Source organism: Schistocerca gregaria, chromosome 6 (genome assembly GCF_023897955.1).
Source record: "Schistocerca gregaria isolate iqSchGreg1 chromosome 6, iqSchGreg1.2, whole genome shotgun sequence".
Lineage (NCBI taxonomy): Eukaryota > Metazoa > Arthropoda > Insecta > Orthoptera > Acrididae > Schistocerca > Schistocerca gregaria.
In genome coordinates, this window is record NC_064925.1 from 178,456,939 (window position 1) to 178,477,017 (window position 20,079).

At 41.0% G+C, this 20,079-nt stretch overlaps 1 protein-coding gene across 1 annotated transcript in view; it reads right to left on the minus strand.

Annotated features, from left to right (window-relative positions):
• The window catches only part of LOC126278683 (uncharacterized), a 423,081-nt gene extending 405,502 nt beyond the window's left edge, over positions 1 to 17,579 (minus strand). Inside the window, exon 1 of the mRNA XM_049978936.1 lies at positions 17,359 to 17,579. Within this exon, the coding sequence (XP_049834893.1) occupies positions 17,359 to 17,386 (28 nt within the window). The 5' untranslated portion in view covers positions 17,387 to 17,579. The remainder of the gene's footprint in view (positions 1 to 17,358) is intronic.
• Between the last annotated feature and the right edge of the window lie 2,500 nt (positions 17,580 to 20,079).

The window sequence follows — 20,079 nt, forward strand, 5'->3', positions numbered from 1 at the left end:
AGTCAATCTGCATTAATACAGCTGTGTATTTCAAAACTCCCTAGAGCATTAAAAGTACCATTATTAACAGGCCAGCAAAAGGACAGAGTATACGCATTTAGAGACATCCTACAATTGATAGAGGTACACCAGGCAGATTATGCGTTTGTTAATAAGAACTTTTCACGACATAACGCAAACCAGACAAAAAATGCTAATTTTGAGCACACACGATTTGGCAATAAAAATCATAATAAACGCATTCGCAGCGAAAATAAAAATTTTAATCGAGAATACACTTAGGGATTTCATGAACAGCAGTATAACAACTATGTACATTACAATTCAGGACAGCAACAAAGCCATCCAAATAACATGACACATATGAGACAGGAAATACCGAACCAGTCAATCTTTCACATGACTCATTTCCCAGAAAATGGGAGAGCTGCAAGCCATTACACAGGTCAGCCGCAAAATACGCAAAACGAACAAAGACAGTCTTTTCAGAGAAACACCCGTGCCTCCCCTTTTAACCACAGCTATAACGACAGAAGGAGAGAAAACAAACACCAACCGCGAAGGATATTCTACAATGATAATTTTAATAGAAATTCAAACAGTGCACTGTAAGGTGTCAGCAAATCCAGTAGTATGTCACATAGCTCCGAATAAATCGTGACATTAAATTAACCAAAGTAATATGAGTGACGAGTGAGCAAATGGAATACCACAGACTAACACAAGAATGCCTAAATGCATGTCGTACCTTCCCACCGTGAGACCGACGCAGTTCTGAGGGGAGAAACGAGAACAGAAGCCGAGAGCAGAACCGTGTTAAGATAGAAGGCCCTACGATAAGGGACGGATTGGACACCCACGTCGCCAGCTAACCACTAGGACACACCACCCGCAAGTTTTAGTGTGAGACTTTTTCGCGTCTCTGTTACGTCAAGGACCACCCACCAGCCCATGTTAAAAGCTAGAGCCCTCCAGAAAAACAGTATAGATCTTACGATAACACAAAAAGGGCCACTACCACCCGCAAGTTTTAGCGTGAGACATTTTCGCGTCTCTGTTACATTAGGACCACCCCCCAGCCCATGTTAAAAGATAGAGCCCTCCAGAAGAACAGTATAGATCTTACGATAACACCAAAAGAACCACACCAGCTGCAGGTTTTAGCGTGAGACTTTTTCGCGTCTCTGTTACGTTGCAAACTTTAAAAACATTGCCCCACCACGAAAAGTATAACGTTTCTGATTGGATAGACAGAATTTTTGTAGGCGGAGCTTAAGGTTAACATTGAGACCCTGATTGGACATATGAAAACACCGCCAGATAGCTTTTTTTTAAAACCAATTTCGGTAAATTGTAGTAAGGAGAAGTTAGGAAAAAGTTAGTTCCGAGACGGCGAGCTGGATGGCTGCTGCGCCGGCCGCTGCCCCCCTGACGAACACCGACAAGGTAATGAACGCACGCGATGCCGCATAACAGCGCATAAAGCTTCACTCAGAACTGCAGACGTCTCATCTGTTACACCCCCTTTTTTAACGTAATACTAGTGTCGATCGTCAATTAAATCTCATGGTGTTCACATTTGCCACTTGAAGTAAAAATCTGAAACGCTATGATTTCTTTGTTATATAATTATTGAGAAGCCACATCAGCCACTGTAATTTACGTCAAGTTAGATAAGTAATTAAAGATAATTGAGGGTCACTGTAGACCATTTTGTTAGTTTGCTCTTTTGTGAAACTTAATTCAAACCTAGATTATAGATGTGATATGGCATAGGTCATCCTTCGATCCATTGTAGAACTTGGAAACCCATTCAGGGAATATTCGTTCACATTTTTGTTGAACGCAGTTGGTTTTTACCATCCTGTATTAAAACACTTCCTTTTATCAATAGTGAGTGCAATTTATAAACAATGTTTCGTGAGTAGAATAAAACTTCCAATGGTAAACTTAACTGCTTTTTCGACGTTATTTTACCAGCTAACTAAAAATAGGAAAGCCTTGAACCCCTTCCACTAAATTTAGTTAGCATTAAGATTCTTTTACAGGGAGTGCAGTGGAGCTGACGCTGAGATCATTAAGTATTTATTTTTTCCCAGGTTCAAACTAGTCAATTCCCTAAAAAACTCGCTCAGAGCGTCGTTGCACGAAAGTGGCAGGGAGACACGATATAGAACAAACAGACACCACCATGAATGTTTAGAGCACTACAACCAAGTCATCGTATGAATGTACCAGACACAAGATTTCATCCGCCACCTACCGCTAATAATCAAAACGATACAACAGTACAGCTCATAGGAAACACACAACACTCCCCGTCAGATAATGAAATGTCAGAACGTTTGATACTCTTAACCAGAAAGGTGGCAGGGAAGGAGAGGCACTACGAGAGTAGGAGCTAGAATGGTCAAAGGATGTATGGAGAAACATCCAGCGAGCGAATACTAAGTCGTTGGAGAAGTAGGAAGAGAGGTGTAACAATTGGGGACACTATCTTGGTATAAAGTGTAACATTGGTTGATGTTTTCAAGTTCCTACACCCCAGAGGCAATGACGGAGAAGTACTGGGGCCTGAAACTACATCACCAATAAATGTGAAGTTACAACTACCACAAGGCCAACAACTGTGCATGAAACGTATTCGCAGTTGCGAATATGGACAACCAGCAGCTACATAATAAACTGACGGCAATGAAAATTTCTTCTGGACCGAGACGCACAGTTAAATTACATTGAAGTAAAGATCATAAACATGAGTATTACACAGTTTACACACAGAAAAAATAGAATTAATTAGAAAAAGCACAACAGAACTATCTGAATGATCGTGTTTTACGAAAAGCAACCAATAAAGGGCTCAGTCAGCTGCAGGATGGTGGGTAAAAGGAGGGCAGGGATCGAACCCCGCCGGCCGCGGTGGTCTCGCGGTTCTATGCGCTCAGTCCGGAACCGCGAGACTGCTACGGTCGCAGGTTCGAATCCTGCCTTGGGCATATATGTGTGTGATCAGAGTCATTTGAACCTTTTTTTTTATCGAACCCGAAGTCCTGGGCAGAACCCTGTCAATGAGCTGCTCCCTCACATAGTTTCATATCTTTCTTTTTTGTTGTTGTGTTTTAAGTTCCCAAAAACAATACCAATTGCGCTGAAGGAAGGAATACACAGGACGAACAAAGAGGAGAAAACAAAAATACAGTGAGGGCAACAGCTGCTGCCGGAACCACCAACGTCCTGTGTTTGAAAGGTAAGATTCAGGAGCTGCAAGCATGACCAGTCATCCGTAGACATGTCTCTCTCTCTTTCTCTCTTCTCCCGAACAGGCCTCGAAAGGCCCAATGGTACCGACTGGCCACCGTATCATCCTCAGCCCACAGGCTTCACTGGATGCGTATTTGGAGGGGCATGTGATTAGCACACAGCTCTCCCGGCCGTATGTCAGTTAACAAGACCAGAGCCGCTACTTCTCAATCAAGTAGCTCCTCAGTTGGTCTCACAAGCGCTCAGCAGACCAGTTGGTCACCCATCCAAGTGCTAGCCCATCACGACAGCGCATAACTGATCTGACGGGAACCGGTGTTATCACCGCGACAAGGCCGTTAATCCGTAGACATAAACTGCTGAAAAGCCAAATTTTCATAATCACCTTCACCAGCAACGACAAAATGTACAAAGTGATCAACCAACCAAATTCCCATGTTAGTCTTGGTCCTCGAAAAAAAAAGTAGCCGACCACAAAATTGAATCAGTGGAATATGCAGCTTCAACAGAACAAGTGAGGAAAGCCAGTTGCTTCCTGAGCCAGTATCACAACATGCAGTGAATCCAGGGACACACACCTCCTGTCCATGTCATTAATCCCGAAAATATATAGCCGCACGTTGGTGGAAATTAAATTGTTGAACACCCTCTCCCAGGGAGGCTGATGCTGGCCCACACAATTTTCCAGGATATTTGTGGTGATATATGTTCAACGGCACCGGGGCAGGGAATCCCTTCCCGGAAGATCAAAAAAACTTTGGTCGTAAGCACCTGCTGCTGCAATATATGTCAGCCCCCACATAGCTCACAGCTAGGTAGAACTCTCGAATGTGTGTCAACTTAAATTCAGATGACCATTGTCAGCTGGGGCTCAAACTGGCTGGATGCATTAAGAGGGTGTATATGACCCGGGACAACCAGGAGATACGGGAAAAACCCCTGAAATTTTTCATCCGGGAATTTTTTAGAATTCCGGGAGTTGCTTTAGTTTTCAATTAAATTTTTGAAACTTTGACTGGCAAGAACCAATGCTCTAACAAAGGATATTACTGTATCTCGCTACTGCAGAATAATACTGCTGCAATAAAACATGAACGAGGGAAAAAAAAGAAAATAAAACGTAAGTTGCAAAGGGAATGCGTCATATACAACAACAAAACACAATGCTCATACAAACGTCTGCCAACATCAAAATGTGTCAAAGGCTTTAGAAAGAATATGCAATGCTTCATAACAACAAACTGCCTCCGATGAGCGGGACGTCACAGCTACTTACATGAGATTCGTTTGAGCAGTTGCAAGCGAGCTCATGCACACGAGCAGGTGAATCGCGTGTGATTAGTACCTTCTCCCTCTTCTGGCTACAGAAGTGTGGCAGTTAGCCGTATAAGCAATAGCAGCAAGCAGCCAGATGGTAACTGGAAAAATTTTACTGGCGCGCCTAAGCTGCCAGGTTCACGCAAGTTCAACAGGTCCGGATCTAGGAGTGGATGGCAAACTGGGGTATCTGCCCCGGGGGGAAATTTCAGAGGAGGGGGGGTTGGGGTGTGCGCCAATTTCATATTCTTAAGGAAAAAGACCTTGTTTCACAAAGTGCCTAGTGACGCAGTTAATTTATTTGAAACGAAGTGTTTCATTCCACACTATTGGCTGCATTTCAAGTGCACGTTTTCATCTTCTAGCAGGTATGACATTATGTCACGATAAAGAACCAAACATGAGATAATACAGTACTGGTATTCCAAGAAAATTTGCAACCAAATCCGAACATACGAATGTGCACTTTAAGCCGAATTATGCATTTTAGTATGGTTCACGAAATTCCTATGCTCTTAGAGTATTAACGAACGCCTTGTTTCTTTTATGACAAAACGTAAGATCTTTGAATGTTTTACGAACACAAACGTACGGCTTTCCTGTGACATCGTAGCTGCACAAGCGCAGTGATGCCTGTTATCAGGCACTCTCTGACAACTGCTGAAACAAACCTGTTTCTAACAAGCTGTGGGAAAACATTGTGAAAGCGTTACTATCAAAGTAAATTTCCTTTTATGTAAGATCAACTATGTGCAAGAATGTACGATGAATTACTTAAGACACAGAGGGTTTGATTCTCATTTAATAACCAACTCTTTGCGGACGACCATTTAGAATAATTTCGAGCCCACAAGATGAGACATTTAAGTCTTGTTAAAAATTTTACTGGCACATTTATGTAATGCATCTTAAAATGAAAAATGTGCAAAAAAAAATCAACATTACAAGTGAAAGCTTAGCTTCTCTTGCAGCTTATTGATCTTCTAGACCAATATTATACGTGAAAGCTTTTCTTTTCTTGTAGAAATAGTACGTATATTAATTTAAGCCATTATCTTTTCCTATTTGTGTGTTCGCGCTATTTAACAGAGATTTAACTATTGGCTGTCTACTTCAAACGTCCCATGTTGTAAATATTCTTTGTCATTGGTTGGCGAGATCACGTGACATGAGCTGTGCCTTGCTTACAAAGCGCATCACAATCTCGATTTCAATGCTTCAGAAAGTAACAAGCGGTGTTTGGTGGAATTCGAGTTTATACTTTCGTAATACGAAAATATGCAGTGTACATGTTGCTGCACATGTTGCTGCAGTGCACATCTTTCCAAAAGGTGTTTTTCCCTGAAATTCGTTTTCTAAAGTGTTGGGAAATTTTACATCAGTGTATGAAACCATAACCATTCAACAGATTGAGAAGTTTTACCGTTCCAAGGAAAAGTATGCTGTCAGGTAACAAGGAAAAAGTGTATTTTCGCCTGGGAGAAAGTGTGATTTTAAACGTGGAATTCCAAAAAGATCGGGGATTTTTTTTTCCCTTTTCCCTGTATGCACCCTGATTAACGTGAACAGCTGAGACATAAAGGTATATAGTTCCTGTGTGATCGTCACAATGGTGAGCTGGACATATAAGACGGACGCCTTTCTCTTAATATTAGAAAATCCCAATCCACCAAGGGAACGTGCCTCTTGTCGCAACCTGAAGACAGACGTTACCATAAAAAGCGACCAGACGACTGCTTCAGTTTCTTAGCCATCATGAAGGGAAGCCACAGAAGTTGTGCGATGTAATAGGCTTTGCACAACACATATGAACCCAAGATTCGTACCTTCTGGAGAAGGGTAAGAGAAAGTCATTTATGTTCGAATATTGCCCCCTAGATGTTATCAGTAACCGGTTTCCAATTGAGAGTCACCATTAGGAGCAGACAACGATCAGTAACAACTCCCAGTGACGTACGACGATCCACAACAGCTGCTCCAACGAAATCCCGCAAATTAACGAGTTTACTTTTTCTCTCGTTAAGAAGCGGTCCTGAGACGAGGCAATAAACATCGACGATCGCCTTCAGCATAGGTATCCCTGCAAATCGACGGAGCAACACTATCATATCAGCGTACGCACGAACAGACAGGGTCCTGCCGAAGCAACGGACAGACAAAGACATCGAGAGCGAGCTCCTCTGTGTTATTCCCTGTCGGATGGGAATCGGGTGCGTCAGTTGCCCACCCGCAACTACCGTAACTGCAGTGCACGTAAACATTATCAATAACACTCTAAGAATCTCAACATTAAAACCGATCATATCCAAAATCCCAAACATTAAGTTATGATTTACACGATCGAAAGCTTTTTACAAAATTCAAAAAGGCAAAGAGACAACGGTTAGAAGTAACGCTGGTTGGTTGGTTTGAAAAACGGGGGGGGGGGGGGGGGGGGGGACCATAGCGTCGTCTCGTATGGAGTGTCTGTAGATTGGGCGTAACTCATGGAAGCTATGGCGACAGTGGCGGCCATCTTTAAATCTGTCATCTTGGATTTGGGTTACGTGTTTCATATGGGAGGGGGTCATGTGGCATAACATTTTGAACCGCCGCTTTATCAGGGATACGCATGTGAAATCTGTTTTAAGATACCTTTATTTGTGTATGAATTATGGCCTGCTGAAGTCTGAAATTGCAAGGAAGTGGTCAGTTCCTTTTAAAGTTGCAGGTGATCCACAACGGCTCTTTCACAGCAGGAGAGCATTGAAATTGTGTTCAATTGTGGTCGACGAAGTACCACAGTGAGTCTGCTGACTTCAGTGCCCGGCATCCTGAGAGAGAGTACTGGCCGAATGCAGAATTAAAGGACGAGAATTCGAACATGATTTCCTGGCGTTCCAGATCTCAACGACGAAGTGATTTTGGAGTCGATTGGTTGATTAAAAAAAGTAATTATTGAATTTAGTAAAGGAGCTGTCAGAATCAACATAAATCCTATAATTTGGAAGTAGGGGTTGAAGAAACTTAAATTTCAAAAGACACTAAATTTGTGTCATTGCAATTATAAATTGACTCTGAAAATTAAAGTTTGTCAAGTATTTTTGAAATGTACCATGTTAAAAACATAACTTATGACGAGCAGAAAGACAATGATTTTAAAGAAATCATTGAGAACTTACACTAGAACAAAAAATCTGTTCAGCATACTAGAAAGAAACTAGGATATGTTTTCGGTAAAACCTGGACTAGTTAAGAACTTTTGGTATCGTACTGAAACACGCACACGAAACGTTTTTCGTGAGACCTTATTCGGTTTCCTTGTCTAAGAAACAATCTGCGCAAGCAGAAATAGATAAAATGGTAGAATGTGGGGGGGAGAGGGGTAAATGAGCTAAGCAACAGTGAATATAACAGTCCACTTATTATTGCAAATAAGATAGATGGAGGCGTGAGAGTGGTGACTGACGCACAAACTTCGAACAATATCGTCAAAAAAGAAGTAGACTGACTCGAAAATTTAGATGAGGTGTTGCAGAAACTTAATAATGTGTGGTATTTAACCAGTCTTGATTTGATGGCTGGATACTGGCAGATTTCGTTAAATGCACAATCTCGCAAATAAACCGAAATTTTATTTGCTGGAAAGTGTTGCCAGTATAAAGTAGTCCCTGGTCGTTTTAATACATTTGTTTCGGTATTTATAAGAGCTTTAGATTCAGTACTAGGACGGAAACTAAGATCGACAGTATACATGGACGACTTGTTAATGGCCTCAGAAGAATCGCTAGAGCACTGTAAATTGTTAAACGAAGACTCCTCTGATCTTCGAACAGGGGGGATGACATTAAAACTGAAAAAAAATGTGAATTTCATAAAAGAGGGATAAAGTTCCTGGGACATATCATTACCACTTTGGGATTGGAAGGAGGGACCCTGAAAAAAAAAATGCTATTGAAAAATGCCCTCCACCCGAGAAAAGCAACTTAAAGCCTTCTTTGAACTTTGCGGATTTTATGGCAAATTTGCACAGGTGTAAGCATTTAAGAGTTTCTATTTACACAGTCTACTTAGAAAGAATAATGCGTTTATGTGGACTAAAGAATGTCAGGATGACTTTGGAAAATTAAAAAGTGAACTAATGAAAAGTAATGTTTTACGCCACCCGGTATTAATGGAATCCTTTCATATGATTTCAGACAGCAGTGCGTGTTCACATTTTCCAAGAAACCACTGGTATAGAAAAATCATGTCACAAAACAATAACTTTCGCAAGTACAAGATTAATTAAGTACGAAGAGAATTACACCACATCAGAAAAGATAGCCTTAGCAATCATATGGGGTTTGTAAAACTTCCGAAATTATATACGAGGATATAAAACAATTATACATACAGACTATAAAATACTGACATTTCTGAAAGATTGTCGCCTACTAACTGGTAGATTAACCCTCTGGGCATTGTCCCTTCAACAGTTCGGTTGCGATATTTCTTATGTCAAAGGGACTAATAATTACGTAGCACTTGCCTTATCTAGATTACCAGAAAATCTAAATTGTTTGCCAAAGAAAGTAATGAAGACAGTACTTTCCAAATGAGGTTCACGAAAGCAGTGACCGGAAAAAGGACATTTGAACAGACTTGTAAAAACGAGAAGCATTACCAAAATGAATATAAAATTTGAAAATCAGTAAAAGTCAATTTTTATATTGTAAATTAGCCGCAAATATATATTACAAGACCTTTAAAGGAGTTTTGTATCAACGAAGGGATCTGGATAAGAAGGATTGGAAAGTATGTTGGATATCTAAATTAGAGATTGAGGTGATGGGCTGCATTCAGGAATAATTAGAACACTGTGGACAGAGAAAATGAGCAGAAAACTTTTCAAGTGTAACAGCATTAATCAGTAATGTGACCAAGAAAGCAACTGACCGTATGAAGCGTTTTACGTACGCCAATGAGCGAAGATAGCGTATCGAACAAATCAATCTCCTGTGCAACACAACATATCGGAAGATACACTGGACTTACTGCCTTTGGATTTGCAAGATCGCCACCCGAAAACTTCTGGAAATTGCACATATATTTTAGTAGTATTAGAAGTATGTTTAAAATTTATTTAAAAAATCCTATCAAGAGTGCAACAGCTAAGCAGTATTCAGCAGAATAGTAGAATAGGAAAACCTAAACCTAAATCAATGCTGTCTGATAATGGGCCCCAGTTTATTTCAAAAATTTAGAAAGTGGGTATGGAGCAGCACAATGCCCAAGTAAAATATATTTCGCCCCACCAACCAGCAAGTAGTCCAGTTGAACTCTGTATGAATGAGTTAAGTAGATTATGAAGAACGTATTGCCACAAAAACCATAGTGGTGGGGCAGATTTGTATCGGAATTTGAAATTATCATGAATGTTCTGCACCATGAATCCTCAGGCTTTACACTAGAAGAAATTTTACTAAATAGTAGAAGTAAAAGCATAATAGAAGACACCTTAGAACTTCCACCCTGTGTAGACTTGGGGCTGGACAGAGAAAAGAAATTAGTAAGGAAAAGAAGGAAGAAAATATCGGAAGCCAGATCCAAGAGACATGATAAAAATCTCAAAGATACCAAGTTCAAAACTGGAGATTTTGTTCTCATCTAAACTCACGAGAAATCTAGCGAATTAAATGATGGAATTTCTAAATTGAATTATATTTACAGTGGCACGTTTGATGTGCAAGGAACTCCTCACACTAACGCATACTATCTGGTGTACCCAAAATCAAAGAAGCCCTTAGGTGTTCGTAATACGGTGGACTTGAAGCCTTATGTCCACAGAACAGAATAAAAAGAAGCACTGTTTGAAAACATGTCATGAATATTATGTACTGCATTATAAAATGTTTATTATTTACAAAATATATTTCGTAACAGTTCTTATAATGTTGTGAAGACTTCTATTATAGTTTTACTAACATATGTCAGTAAGTTCCAGATTCTTAACGGCATAATTGCATATAGAATGAAATGGAAATTCCAAAAAAAAGTGAAACGACATGCTAAAAGGCTGCACTGCACAGTGAACTGTAGATTGATAAAATGTACTGCCAACACGAGAAACGGGCAGCATAATTTCTTGCTAGGTGCGTAAAGCTGGAAAGTGCATGGAGCAGGAACGGATGTTTTAAAAGGACTTCCAAAAGTCTCAGTGAACAGCCAAGTGCTCCCTTGGTAAAAGAAGGTTTGTAAAAATTCATAAATGTGTTGGTGTTACCAGTCTGAAGTACTGAGGGTGCAGTGAGAAGGTTTACGCTTATTGTAAAATATTTTTTTGACACCGACCTTTATAGGGAGAAACGATCACCACGATAAATGAAGGAAAATCATAGCTCGTACGGAAAGACGTAGGCGTTCGTTCTTTCAGCGGGCCATTCTACATTGGAATAATAGAGAATTGTGAAGGTGTTTCCATGAACCCTCTGTCAGGCACTTAAATGTGATTTTCAAAGTATCCATGTGGGTGCAGATAGAGCTGTTTATTTTTTTGGACTGCATAAAAATTAACGGAGTCAAAAGCACCTGTCTGGTGAAAGTAATAATTATTACTCATTATTTTTCCTCTAAACGAAATGAAAGTAAAATCTTCAGTAATGTTTTGAAGATGATATAAATGTAAAAGTTAATGTTTTCTTTACAGAAAGTTAAACGAACTGCTTAATATAAATACCAAATAATTTTAAGTAATGTTTATGTAAAAGCTTGTACCATAATTTCTCTCTTGTATTTATGGACTATGTGTTCTCTCATATACTGTATATGTCTTATTCTCATTTGGGTGTAAGCATTGTTATCCGATGCTCTATGTAAAACAGAATTTCTTCTCCATGATAAAATGTTATGTAAATTCTTACGTGAATGAGATGAAATGTCGTTATTTGTCGTTGTATTGCTGTTTATGCAGAGTGAATGCAGTTGGGATGTGTTTGCAATTTTTTTCTTTACCCAACACTATTTTTCGTGTTATGGATGTTTCACTGATGTGTGGAAACATCACTGAAACACGTAGCATGTTTAATACTATTATCGATATTACCTATAACTTTCTCATCTAACTTGTGTGTCTGGTTTTACTTAACGTGACTTCTGTGTCACCAAGCTCTTTGATGTGACATCTGTGTAAATGTTTTATTCAATATTTATGACCATTTATGTAACTGTAATTAATCTGTGGATGTATTTAAAAGGAATATGCCGTAAAACAATGGAAATGTTAAAACTTACTTGTAATACTGGTTCATGCATAGAGCATGTAGGTTCGTATTCATGTAAAGTATGGAGGAAGCCCCTTTGCTTGGAAAAATAGAGAAGGTAGATCTGGTGACCGAACTGCAAAGTACCTTTGTGCCAAGGGTCAGTCGGTGGCTATCAGGCAACGTGTTCGCATCTTGTGAACTGTACGAGGGAAGCAGGACAGCGAAATTATATCACATAGCCTCGGAGTGGAAGTAATTTGCCTCATTACCCATGACATATTTTAGCTGGTTCTGTACCACGAAAATCCGACCCCAAGAAGAGAATTTTCGGAGATAGTTACACAGCAAGAGCCATGGATACTGTAGCCTCCTTTTTTTTAAATAGTCACAGCAGATCGACACTGCCGCCACCTTCATCTCAAATTATCAGTTGAGTAATTGCGTAGGTCAGTTATGTGGTTTCTTGTTTAGTAACAAGTTTGTTTTCCGTAAACTCTGTGTGGAGCATCGGTATTTTATCCTTAGTCATTTGCCTGCACAGATTCCTAAACTTTGTGGAATAATAAATTCCGTAACTACTAAGTGAGTATCTGTTTTGAAGTACTCCACGTATTTTTCACAAAAGTATAATTAATATTTCGCCAAAGTTCAGTTGCCAAGAAAAGAATTATAATATTCACCTTAGATTGTTCTTATTAAAATCTCTATACGGTATTATAGTTGTGCGCAAAAATAGTCATAATCCAGAACGGTTACTGACTAGTAGACTTCGGAGGGCCCGTATAACAATTATTGTGTAAGTTTGGAAGTAATAGTGTTTGTAATTTCATGTGAATATATTTAATACTTCCTCCTTAATATTTTTTGTTGTGCGAAAATATTCAGCCTTAATCTAAATCAAGTGATAGAGTAATTTCTGGGTTCATTTCCTAACTGTTGCGCCAAATCTAAATTTCATAATACAATTGCAGCGTTAATGTAGTGCACTTGCTAGCTATCTAACATTTGTGTGCTATAATAAGCAACTGGCTACGACTATTCAAACTATATTACTAGGTTCCACATGTTCCATTTGAAGTAAATAGTATAACGATGTGACTGCTCCTTGAGAATGCAAATAATAACAGAAATAGAGGATGTAATTACCCGACAACCATTTCAAGGACATTATTTTCCAACACTAAAATTGACAAAAGAACCTCTTGTCCATGTTAGTAGTGCTCCACCCTTAGTATCAATTACCTATAGTGATCAGTAGCTTCGTACTGTAATGAGCGAATAGTAAGCGTTATCGAGAGCCAGTTGTTGTGTAAACGTATTGGTATTACTCCCGGTGGTTCATGTCATTCATTGGTACATTACAAGCTAAATCGCGCTGCTGCCTTCTGTGGTACCAGCAAAATAGAATTTCAGTATCAAGTAAAGTCCGTCTTAATTACCTTGATTTACGAACACTGCTAGTACTTGGCACAACTCTGCCTAATTAGACTGGTGACCGTTTCCTTCTACGTAATTACAGTTTATTTTTTTACAAATAAAACAATGGTTCTATTCTCGTATATTTTGCTGTTGTTTACTTGCAAGAGGAATCTTTCGAGAGACGAAAAACAGTCCGATACCTTTACATTACACACAGTCAAGGCCACAGGAATAACATTATCGGTGCATTGGTAATTCAGTAGTGCCCCTTCAGTTGTGTACCACATCATCGAGACAAGAATCTGACAGGTGAGTGATAATTAATATCCACGGGGAACGGAATAGTTTCACTGGTTTTCCCATCAAGCTGGAGAGTGGCTGCCAAAGCATTTTGACCATAAAAGCTAGCAGCGATAACGTCGACTCAAGAATGCGATCGCGCATCGGATACGATAAATAGAATCGGTCACTCCTGCCACTAGAAGTGGCAGTAAAATGCGTAAATTTAACCGACGTACGATATTTACATTTCCAGAGTTAGTTCAAGAGCATCGAGAGTATCAACTCCTTTAAATCACGACAATAATTAAAATGCGGAGACCGATCAACAAGACGCAGAGAACAGTGAAAATCACCACGCAATGGCAGACCCCAAGGATTTGTAGATTTTTTTTTTTTTAATGATCAGTCTGCTGACTGGTTTGATACGGTCCGCCACGAATTCCTCTCCTGTGCCACCCTTTTCGTCTCAGAGTATCACTTGCAATCTGTCTCCTCAATTATGCGCTGGATGTATTACAATCTCTGTCTTCCTCTACAGTTTTTGCCTTCTAGTACCATGTAAGTTATTCCCTGATGTCTTAAGAGATGTAATACCATCTCATTCCTTCTCCTTGCCAGTGTTTCCCACATATTCCTTTCCTCTCCGATTCTGCACAGAACATCCTTCCTCATTCCTTACCTTATCAGTCCACCTAATTTTCAAAAAATGGCTCTGAGCACTATGCGACTTAACTTCTGAGGCCATCAGTCGCCTAGAACTTAGAACTAATTAAACCTAACTAACCCAAGGACAACACACACATCCATGCCCGATGCAGGATTCGAACCTGCGACCGTAGCGGTCGCTCGGTTCCAGACTGTAGCGCCCAGAACCGCACGGCCACTCCGGCCGGCACCTAATTTTCAGCATTCGTCTATAGCACCATATCTAAAACACTTCGATTGTCTTCTTTCCGCCTTTCCCACAGTCCTTGTTTCACTGCCATACAACGCTGTGCTCCAAACGTACATTCTCAGTACTTTTTTCCTGAAATTAACGCCTAAGTTTGATATTAGTAGACTTCTCTTGGCCAGGAACCCCTCTTTGCCAGTGCTAGTCTGCTTTTGATGCCCTCCTAGCTCCGTCCAGTCATTGCCTAGGTACTATAATTCCTTAATTTCATCTACTTCGTAACCATCAATCCTGATGTTAACTTTCTCGCTACACTCATTTCTGCTACTTCTCATTATTTTCGTATTTCTTCGATTTACTCTCAATCCACATCCTTTACTCATTAGACTGTTCATTCCTTTCAGCAGATCACGTAATTCTTCTTCACTTTCACCCAGGATAGCTATGTCATCAACCAATCGTATCATTGATATCCTGCCACCTTGAACTTTAGTTCCACTCCTGAACCTTTCTTTTATTTCCAACATTGCTTCTTCGATGTACAGACTGAACAGTAGGTGACTCTTGTCTTGCACCCTTTTTAAACTGAGCACTTCGTTCTTGGTCGACAACTCTTATGATTCCATCTTGGCTCTTGTATATTACCCGTCTCTCTGTATACCATACCCATATTTTTCTCGGAATTTCGAATAGGTTGCACCATTTTACGTTGGCTAACGCATTTTCTAGGTATGTAAATGCTATGAACGCGTGTTGATTTTCCTTTAGTCTTGCTTCCATTATCAACCGAAATGTCAGAATTTCCTCTCGGGTACCTTCACGTTTCCTAAAGCCGAACTGATCGTTATCTAAAATATGATTCGTACGTAAAAGATAAATAATCTCCTCCGAACCAGACGGAGCATATAACACAAAAAGTCTTTGCCAGATTGAAGAGCCCCTACCTTGGCAATACGAGTGCATTCTCGAAAGAATAAGGCAGTTTCTGTCGAGAATTCTGGCGCCACATTAACACCAGTGCGAAATCCAGGGATAGGGAAACTGGTAAATAAAACTTCTTGCAGGATCACTGTATCCGCACCGGAATCATACAGACCGATGCAGTGGAGCTAGACGCAGCTCTGATATAATTCGGTTACCATTCAGTGTGACAAATGTATAACCATGAGCCATCAGTCCGAAACCGAATGCGGGAGGCCAGTACCGGTCCCAAACGAATCTCTATGCTTGGTTGTTTTGCCCACCGCTCCACGTTCCGGCTGTACACTTTATTTAACCCGGCTGAGAGGTTCTTAAGAAGGGTCACTCTGCAGGATATTCTCATTCCGTAATGGAGGGCAATCAGAGAATCTCAGAGATAGCGAAAGACAACTCCGAGGTAACACTCCTCGCAACAAGAGTCGCAATAAGCGGCAAATCACTATCCTCATCGTGAGAACAGGAGGGCATTGCCGTATTACCGACTGGAGTTGTGATAAAGGCTACGAAGGAGACGATTCCGACACACATCTGCTGTGGGGCGGCTCCAAAGGAGGCATCCCGCAGCGGCACGAATACCAGATACTACCTGCCCGATATCCACCTCGCCGGGCTTGGTAGGAGTGAGAGACAAGCACCGCTAAGGGGAAGGCGGCACGGGAGAAGACACAACTAATTCTTCACCATCCCTAGTGCGGGACTGATTATTATGAATCGCGCACGCCGAAGTAGCAGGAACGTGGTCAGGCTTTGTTAGCAATCTGGGAAAATCACCCGCAGTGACAGTGGGAACTGTCGGATGCTTGCCAGAAATGAGGGAAGATGTAGTCCCGAGTTCGTTACCAGAGGGGACAAGGTCATCAGCCGTTGACTTACCGCGATGTTTCAAGCAAAGCCATAAAACAAAAACTCTGTTTGCAGATAGCTCTTAAAAAATGGTTTAAATGGCTCTGAGCACTATGGGACTTAACTTCTGAGGTCATCAGTCCCCTAGAACTTAGAACTACTTAAACCTAACTAACCTAAGGACATCACACACATCCATGCCCGAGGCAGGATTCGAACCTGCGATCGTAGCGGTCGCGCGGTTCCAGACTGAAGCGCCTAGAACCGCTCCTCCACACCGGCTGGAAGATAGCTCTTAGATGGCCACTTTTATTGCACAGGTCCCCAATTCTCCGTTATACGTAACATAGATACGGTAATCATAAACTTACAAATGAGACGGTATGTCCTTTTTGATTTGCATCTCCATCGAACTATGCCGCTATAAAATAGTAACGTGTTGACTTTATCAACGTTCAGAGCAACGTCTCTTACTCCAGATATTGCACCAAAACTTTCCTGAAACAAATTTAATCTACCTCCAAAGGAAGGCTGAATATTCAAACATTCGTGTATTCAACGTTCGCATTCGCGAGCAGCACCATACTGAAGAAACCATCTCTGTGCCAAAAGAGAAGCTGAATACCACGCTTTAGGAGGAATTTGTCTACTTCTAAAGAATCTATGAAATATACAAACAAATAAACGCCGTCCGAACAGGTCTTGAAGGCTCAACGGGTCCGACCGGCCGCCGTGTCACCCTCAGCCCTCAGGCGTCACCGGATGCGCACAGGGAGAGGCATGTGATCAGCACACCGCTCCCCCGACCGTTGTCAGTTTTGGTGATCGGTGCCGCTACTTCTCAATCAAATAGCTTCTCAATTGGCCTCAAGATGGCTGAATGCACACTGCTTATCAACAATACTCGGCCGATCCGGGCGCTCACGCATCCAAACGCTAGCCAAGCCCAACAGCGGGATCTGACGGGAAACGGTGTTACCACTGTGGCAAAGCCGTCGGCATGAAATTCACAAAGAACACGTATCGCGGTATGGAGTTGGTCCGAAGTAATGTGAAAATTACCAACTAGCCAATCATGAATTTCTAAAGATCCAGGCTGCAAGCTGCGTGTAGGATTGTGAACTGAAAAACTCACTGTACCTTTACGTGGAACACTCTTGGACGCCATGAGAAAACAAACAGGTGTGGACTAGGCAGCGGTCAGTCACACAACCAACGAAGACGAGGCGAGCCAACGGTGATGTTACACACACAGAAAGTCACAAACACCACTGAAGGGATACACTCCGAAAAACTTGTGACGCTGCGGCGAAGTGAATGAGTAAACAGCGACCTCCTCGCACGGCACTCAAGTCGGTACTGGACGATTAGGCTATCAGCGCACGCCCACTTCAAGGCCAGGCTCAAACTACCATACGTCGTCAACCGTATATCTACGATCTGCACTCTTACATCCATTGTGCATATTCCCGTACCAGGGAGACATTTTAATCGAAAGTCACTCGCTCGATGTCGGCGGATAAATACGATACTTTAGTGGCTATGTTGTTCAAAAGTGCGATGCAATGTTGCTTATTGTCAAGTCTTCGAAGTAAACACTCCATAAAAATTCGAAGGATACAGGTATTGATGGCTCGGTTTATGCATGCATCGATGTATCTGTTTCTCTATACGTAGTGTGCAGAGAGGCCTGAAGATGGCAATGAGATGCCTAAACTGGTCGTATAAATAAAATAACGATTTCTGAAAACATACGGTTGTTTGGTGACTTTTCGTTGGTAAATATCTGACCAGCCACTGTCCCGTATTCATGACGGATCAACAGAAATTGTGCATGTTGGACATCTACGACCATTCAAGGCTGCACCTGAGTCAGCTCCACGAAAGGTATTGGCGAAAGCAAGGAGAGAGAGACGGAATAGAAGAAGCGAAAGGATGAGCGACAGGAGAGAAAGGTCCAGAAACCTCCGGCTTGATATGCATTAAGGCCAATTACTGAATATTTTTCTTTTGTGTATAGTATAGGTGGTACGTGGTTCTCTTTTCGTACCACACTTACCCACCATCTATTAGATACCATAAAAGAGGAAGCGGGATGGAATTATGGTTGGTAGTCACAATTTATAATTAAGACAGTTTATTGACATTACGCCATTTAAGGAATCTGACAATTATAAATTGTGGACGAGCCACTAGATAAAGCTTTGCAAATACAGTTACAAACCCATCGTACTCAGTACTCAAATAAAAAGCCCCTTAACAAAACGTTATAAAAACTTAATGTACCAGGCATTTATAGGAACCTTAAGCATAGCAGTTATCAATTACTTCATATAGCCACTTCATCAAAATCCTTAAAACCAGTTATTACGCCGGCCCTTGTGACCGAGCGGTTATAGGCGCTTCAGTCCGGAACCGAGCGACTGCTATGGACGCAGGTTCGAATACTGCCTCGGGCATGGATGTGTGTGAAGTCCTTAGGTTAGTCAGATTTAATAAGTTTTAAGTTCTAGGCGACTGATGACCTCAGAATTTAAGTCCCATAGTGCTCAGAGCCGTTTGAACCAGTTATCACATTAAGATGGCCACACTTAACATTCTTCACTAAAATACCCTTATAAACTTATTATTTCAATCCGTTAAAGTAACACTTGTTAGAAAGTCAATTACAAACGTTCCCGGGCACTAATACCCCTCGCTTTATTTCCCCTTATTAATAACACAGAATTACTGACAAACTTCAGAAATTAAATCTCCCATAAAGGATTTCCCTCAAAAAACATATAATGAAAACAGTTACCAGTAAAGGGTGACTTAATGACACTTCAAGCTAAGGTCCAGTTACGTAACATGACAGAACCACTTACATAAGAAAACTACAGCAGGAACACTGATGTTTAGAAATAAATGTTCACGTGGTGGCAAATGTTAATAAAAGACTACAAGAAAGAGATGCGCAAGGAACTCATCAGATGCTGTGCAATTTAAAGTTTAGCCAGTTGCCAGTCGCTAATATTTAAGGAAACAGGTTCATATAAGAAGAGGTTACATACATTACATATTTAAATAGCTACCAGCTTAACCCGCCCTGGTGGAAGGAAGATAACTACTAAACTTTGGAAGGCGGTATGTGAACAACTCCTGGTAGTGGCCAGGTTCTTAAACACTACCAGGGCTACACCTCGGACGACAGTTCACTCCCCGCCAAGGCAATCAAAGGTTTTTGCAGGAATCACAAAGACATTCCAATAGCTCTGAAACATAGAAACACTCGGCAAAACCTTTAACTCGATATATGGGTAAGCGTTTAAAGGAGCACGTTACACTACCGACAAATTCGCAACGTTGACCTCAAGCGTTTTACACATGGACAACTGTATTAATAGAGTGAAGGCTTTGAAAACGCCAACATAAAATCATTTGATTACAAGAAACACAGATAACTAGTGAAAGCTCTGAGAAAACTTTGAAATAACGGCCACCACTTAATTAGGCCAACTGTACTCTTCCACACCAACTTAAGGTTCGACTATGAAAGTCTCACCATAATAATAAAATTTAAATGCCTCTGAGTGCGTCGGTCAACAAAACACAATTACGACCACTTACTCCAGATCACGTACACAATACGAAGGAGCGGGTTCCACAGATTCACCGCTTCACTTCAAATTTTGTTCCCAACGAAGTCACAGAACTTCTATCTCCAAGCAGTCCATGTCGCCAAAACAACCGACCAATTTCGCACGACAACATATAACGGTCATCACGCTCGTTCGGCAGCCGTTGACACTCGTCTCGCAGCGAATGTCACGAAATCTCGAGGGTCACCCGTCGAAGGCTAACAACCCCTCCTTTACCCGC